At 42.7% G+C, this 6,000-nt stretch overlaps 1 protein-coding gene across 1 annotated transcript; it reads right to left on the reverse strand.

Annotated features, from left to right (window-relative positions):
• Positions 1 to 3,006: 3,006 nt before the first annotated feature.
• On the reverse strand, positions 3,007 to 3,436 carry LOC129537594 (keratin, high-sulfur matrix protein, IIIA3A). The gene has a single exon (XM_055397119.2). The coding sequence runs from the start codon at positions 3,403 to 3,405 to the stop codon at positions 3,007 to 3,009; it is 399 nt and encodes a 132-aa protein (XP_055253094.1). The 5' UTR covers positions 3,406 to 3,436.
• Positions 3,437 to 6,000: the final 2,564 nt, after the last annotated feature.

Genomic DNA, 6,000 nt, shown 5'->3' on the forward strand with positions numbered 1-6,000 from the left:
TCCCATGGATGGAGGAGCCTGGTAGGCTGTAGTCCATGGGGTCACAAAGAGTCAGACATGACTGAGCGACTTCACTTTCACTTTTACTTTCATGCATTAGAGAAGGAAATGGCACCCCACTCCAGTGTTCTTGCCTGGAGAATCCCAGGGATGGGGGAGCCTGGTGGGATGCCGTCTATTGGGTCGCACAGAGTCAGACATGACTGAAGCGACTTAGCAGCAGCAGCAGCAATAGCACTCTGGAGAGGCTAGTAACTTGCTCCATTCACACAGCCAGTACACAGCCAGAAGAGATGGGTATAAAACTTCTATTCCTCATTCCTAGATATGTTCATTTTATTTTACACTGTGTTTTTTTCCAGGATCAATTATAGTTAGTAAAACTCACTGTCTTCTCTGTTTTCTTCTAACATTTCTGTGTGGTTTTAAACACACAGCAAGCAAATATAAATATTTAAAAATTGTTTTAAGTATCTTCTGACCAGAAGAGTTTCCCATAGATCTGCAATTTCTAATTATTTTATTCCTAGTTGTTTCTTGTTTCCTACATTCAGTTCAGTTCAGTTCAGTACAGTTCAGTTGCTCAGTCGTGTCCGACTCTCCGCGACCCCATAAATCACAGCATGCCAGGCCTCCCTGTCCATCACCAACTCCCGGAGTTCACTCTAACTCATGTCCACAGAGTCGGTGATGCCATCCAGCCATCTCATTCTCTGTCGTCCCCTTTTCCTCCCGCCCCCAACCTTTCCTAGCATCAGAGTCTTTTCCAGTGAGTCAACTCGTCGCATGAGGTGGCCAAAGTATTGCAGTTTCAGCTTTAGCATCAGTCCTTCCAATGATGTGACCGGTGATAGAAGCAAGGTCCGGTGCTATAAAAAGCAATATTGCATAGGAACCTGGAATGTTAGGTCCATGAATCAAGGCAAATTGGAAGTGGTCAAACAGGAGATGGCAAGAATGAACATAGACATTCTAGGAATCAGTGAATTAAAATGGACTGGAATGGGTGAATTTAACTCAGATGACCATTATATCTACTACTGTGGGCAGGAATCCCCTAGAAGAAATGGAGTAGCCATCATGGTCAACAAAAGAGTCTGAAATGCAGTACTTGGATGCAATCTTAAAAATGACAGAATGATTTCTGTTCGTTTCCAAGGCAAACCATTCAATATTACAGTAATCCAGGCCTATGCCCCAACCAGTAACGCTGAAGAAGCCGAAGTTGAATTGTTCTATGAAGATCTACAAGACCTTTTAGAACTAACACCCAAAAAAGATGTCCTTTTCATTATAGGGGACTGGAATGCAAAAGTAGGAAGTCAAGAAACACCTGGAGTAACAGGCAAATTTGGCCTTGGAGCACAGAATGAAGCAGGGCAAAGGCTAATAGAGTTTTGTCAAGAGAACGCACTGGTCATAGCAAACACCTTCTTCCAACAACACAAGAGAAGACTCTACACATGTACATCACCAGATGGTCAACACCGAAATCAGATTGATTATATTCTTTGCAGCCAAAGATGGAGAAGCTCTACACAGTTAGCAAAAACAAGACCAGGAGCTGACTGTGGCTCAGATCATGAACTCCTTATTGCCAAATTCAGACTTAAATTGAAGAAAGTAGGGAAAACCACTAGACCATTCAGATATGACCTGAATCAAATCCCTTATGATTATACAGTGGAAGTAAGAAATAGATTTAAGGGTCTAGATCTAATAGATAGAGTGCCTGATGAACTCTGGACGGAGGTTCGTGACATTGTACAGGAGACAGGGACCAAGACCACCCCCATGGAAAAGAAATGCAAAAAAGCAAAATGGCTGTCTGAGGAGGCCTTACAAATAGCTGTGAAAAGAAGAGAAGCGAAAAGCAAAGGAGAAAAGGAAAGATATAAGCATCTGAATGCAGAGTTCCAAAGAATAGCAAGGAGAGATAAGAAAGCCTTCCTGAGTGATCAATGCAAAGAAATAGAGGAAAACAACAGAATGGGAAAGACAAGAGATCTCTTCAAGAAAATTAGAGATTCCTACATTCAGATTGGTTAATTCTCCACCTGGGTTTCTATGTCTGCCATATTCTTTGTGTCTTTTTTATTCCATGGTAATATCTCAGTTAACTCTTAATGTGTATCACTTAGACCACGGCAGTGGTCTCTTGATTGCTTCTGTATAGTCATTATTATGTCTAGCCTTTGGTCCTTTGCGTTTATAAACACCTACCACAGAAATCATCCTTATGCACAACTCCTGCCATGCCATTCCCCTGCCCTAAGTCTTTCAACAGCTCTTTGCGTTTGTTGAATAGACAGCATATTACTTTGGCTCGTTCTAAAAGCACACCAACTTTCCAAAATGATCTTCCATTATTACTCTACCTATATCCCACTCCAATCAACTCTGAACAACTTCTCTATACCTTTGTCATACTGTTGCCATTATTGAAAATGCCATCTTCCCTGAGATCTGGACACCTAAATATTAACTCATATGAAATGTTAGCTTCTTTTTCAATATTTCTTGTTCTCCCCAGTTGATAGTAATTTCTCTGTTGACAGTGTGTTGTACATTTTCATAGTCTAATAGTTGGTTAATTACTGTGAGTTTGTTTCATCTCCTGGAAATTTCTTGAATAGGGTGACATTAACCCAACTTTAATACAGTCTATAGTTTGCAGAGGGTAGGCAATCAGTCTATTTTTGTTATGCTTATATTTAAAACAAAAAATAGAATGAATAAGTAAAAACAAAGTTGTGTTTGCTAGGCCAAAAAAGAGAAGTTTATTAGAAAACAAACATGCTGCAAGACTTAAGATCTAAGAAGGGAAGAAGGAAGTTTTTACTATTACTTGAGAATAGCCCAAGCCTTAATAGATGAGCCTGGATCTCCAGTTCCTAGTTGATGTGAGGTCTTAAGGGCTCAGGGCAGGAGGTTTGTTAGGTAGAGAAATGGGGGTAGAACTTTTTCAGGCGGTTGGTTGCTTGCTCTGCGCAGGCAGTGCACTGCTCAGCAGCAGGGGGAGGTCCTGCAGGTGCGGCAGGTGGTGCGGCAGGGGGCGGGCCGGCAGCAGGTGGGGCGGCAGCACGGGGACTGCACAGAGATGGGCTGGCAGCACGTGCTGGCCCAGCAGCAGGGCCGGCAGACCACGGCCTGGCAGGACGTGGGGCAGCAGGTGATGGGGCGGCAGCAGCCCTCCTGCAGGCCGCAGGGGTCGCAGCAGACTGGGCGGCGGCAGGGCTCGCAGATGGGGCGCGTGCAGCGGGGCACGCAGGTCACGGGGCGGCTCACGGTGGTCTGGCAGGACACTGGGCGGCAGCAGCAGGGGTCGCGGTAGAAGCAGGGCTGGAGGCAGCCTCCGCCACAGCTCAGGGAGGAGAAGGTGGGGCCGCAGCAGGAGCCGGTCATGGTGGTGTGTGGGGCTGAGTGGGGTGGAGGTGGTGAGAGGAGTTGAGTGTTCTCAGGTGTGAGTGTCTTCCTCCTGCTGGGGGCCCTTTATATACCCTGGCCAGGAGATGATGACGCCTCTTGTTTATTGTTTGCTCAATTAAATAGAAATTTGTTTTGACTAATAGTTGCATTGTTGGTGACATACTCATAATCTCATTAAAGAACATGTGTTGCATCCCTAAATATGGATGTATTCATGCTGTTCATCATTAAAATCTAAATGCTCTGGAAGGTTGGAGGTGAAGCAGCTCTTGATGCTTATTTTGAGTAGATGGCATCTGACAAATCCTGGGCAAAATGGTCCTGAAGGGGCTACAATTTTTAAAGACATTAAAGGCATAAGAGTTTCTAGAACACTGACTAGATCCTACTCTTGACCCCCAAGAGATTCCCTGAAAAGCCTGCCTGTGAATCAGACAGGCGCTAGCCATAGTCTTTGGTGTGGATTCCTTGAGAAAATGTTTGTGTTTCACTTGAGATAGAGTTGGACTGCTGAGCGCAGAAGAACTGATGCTTTTGAACTGTGGTGTTGGATGGTATTACCGAGTCAATAGACAAGAGTTTGAGCAAGCTCCAGGAGATGGTGAAGGACAGGGAAACCTGGCATGCTGCAGTCCATGGGGTCATAAAGAATTGGACACAACTGAGCGACTGAACAGCATAGTGAAATGTACATGCCTTGAATAGTACTGCAGCTCGTATATTTGCATTGAAAAGGTGAAAGTTGACTTTCATACACTGAGTATTAGAATAAAGTACCCAAGACTGATATCTATTTTTTTCTTTTTTCCAGCTCATGTTGTGGCCACTCTGATTTTTCTGGTTTTTCATAATATTGGTTTTCCCTGAGGCATGATATTTTTTATACTTGGCTTTCTTGTGTATGTGATATGGCATTGTGTAATAAATTATTTCTTACTATACCTTGACATGGTTGCTACAACTATGAAGTATTAAGGCGGAGGTTTTTTTCCTACATAATAGATGTAGAAAACAAACTTGTTTGCCAGGGGGAAGTGGAGGAGGAATAAACTAGAAGATTGGGATTGACATAAACACACCACTATATATGAAATAGATAACTAATAAGGACCTACTGTATAGCATAGGGAACTCCTCTCAATACTCTGTAATGACCTATATGAAAAAAGAATCTAAAAAAGAATGGATAGTGCTTGCTTTGGCAGTACATATTCTAAAAAGCAAAGACTTCACTTTGTCGACCAAGGTCCATATAGTCAAAGTAATGATCTTTCCAGTAGTCATGTACAAATGTGAGAGCTGGACAATAAAGAAGGCAGAGCTCCAAAGAATTGATGTTTTCAAACTTTGGTGCTGGAGAAGACTCTTGAGAGTCCTTTGGAAAGCAAAGAGATCAAACCAGTCAGTCTTAAAGGATATCAACCCTGAATACTGTTTGGAAGGACTGATGCTGAAGCCGAAGCTCCAATATTTTAGCTACCCAATGCGAACACCTGACTCACTGGAAAAGGCCCTGATGCTGGGAATGATTGAAGGCAGAAGGAGAAGAGGGTGACAGAAGATGGGATGGTTGGATGGCATCACCGATTCTATGGACATGAACCTAGGCAAACTCTGGGAGATGGTGAGGGACAGGAAAGCCTGGCTTGCTACAGTCCATGGGGTCACAAAGAGTCAGACGTGACTTGGCGACTGAACAACAATATTCCATTGTGTAAATGTGCCACAGCTTCTTTATCCACTCCTCTGTCAATGGGCATCTAGGTTGCTGCCATGTCCTAGCTATTGTAAGTAGTGCCTCAGTGAACACTGTGGTACATGTGTCTTTTTCAGCTATGGTTTCCTCAGGGTATTTGCCCAGTAGTGAGATTGTTGGGTCATATAGTAGTAGTTTTATTCCTACCTTTTAAAGGAATCTTCATACTGTCTTCTGTAGTGGCTGTATCAATTTACATTCCCACCAACAGTGTGAGAGGGTTCCCTTTTCTCCAAATCCTCTTCAGCATTTATGTTTGTAGATTTTTTTTATAATGGCCATTCTGACCGGTATGCACCACTTTTATTCAAAATAGTTTTAGAAGTCCTAGCCATAGCAAACAGAGAAGAAAAAGAAATAAAAGAAATCCAAACTGGAAAAGAAGTAAACCTGTCGCTGTTTGTTGTTGACATGATACTATACATAAAAAATCCTAAAGATGCCACCAGAAAACTACTAGAGCTAATCAAGCAGCTTGGTAAAGTGGCATGATACAAAATTAATACACAGAAATCTCTTCCCTTCCCATACACTAACAATGAAAGACCAAAAGCGAAATTAAGGAAACAATCTCATTTACCATTGTAATTAAAAGAATAAACTTCTAGGAACTAACCTACCCCAGGAGGCAAAAGACCTGTACTCAGAAAACAATAAGACACTGATTAATGCAAGTAAAGATGACACAAACAGATGGAGAGATACACCATGTTCTTGGCTTGGAAGAAGTCATTGTGAAAATGACTGTGATACCCAAAGCATTCTACAAATTCAGTACAATCCCTATCAAATCACCAAGGGCATTTTTCACAGAA

Source organism: Moschus berezovskii, chromosome 20, assembly GCF_049115385.1.
Source record: "Moschus berezovskii isolate FMDL1 chromosome 20, NW_MosBer_1.0, whole genome shotgun sequence".
Lineage (NCBI taxonomy): Eukaryota > Metazoa > Chordata > Mammalia > Artiodactyla > Moschidae > Moschus > Moschus berezovskii.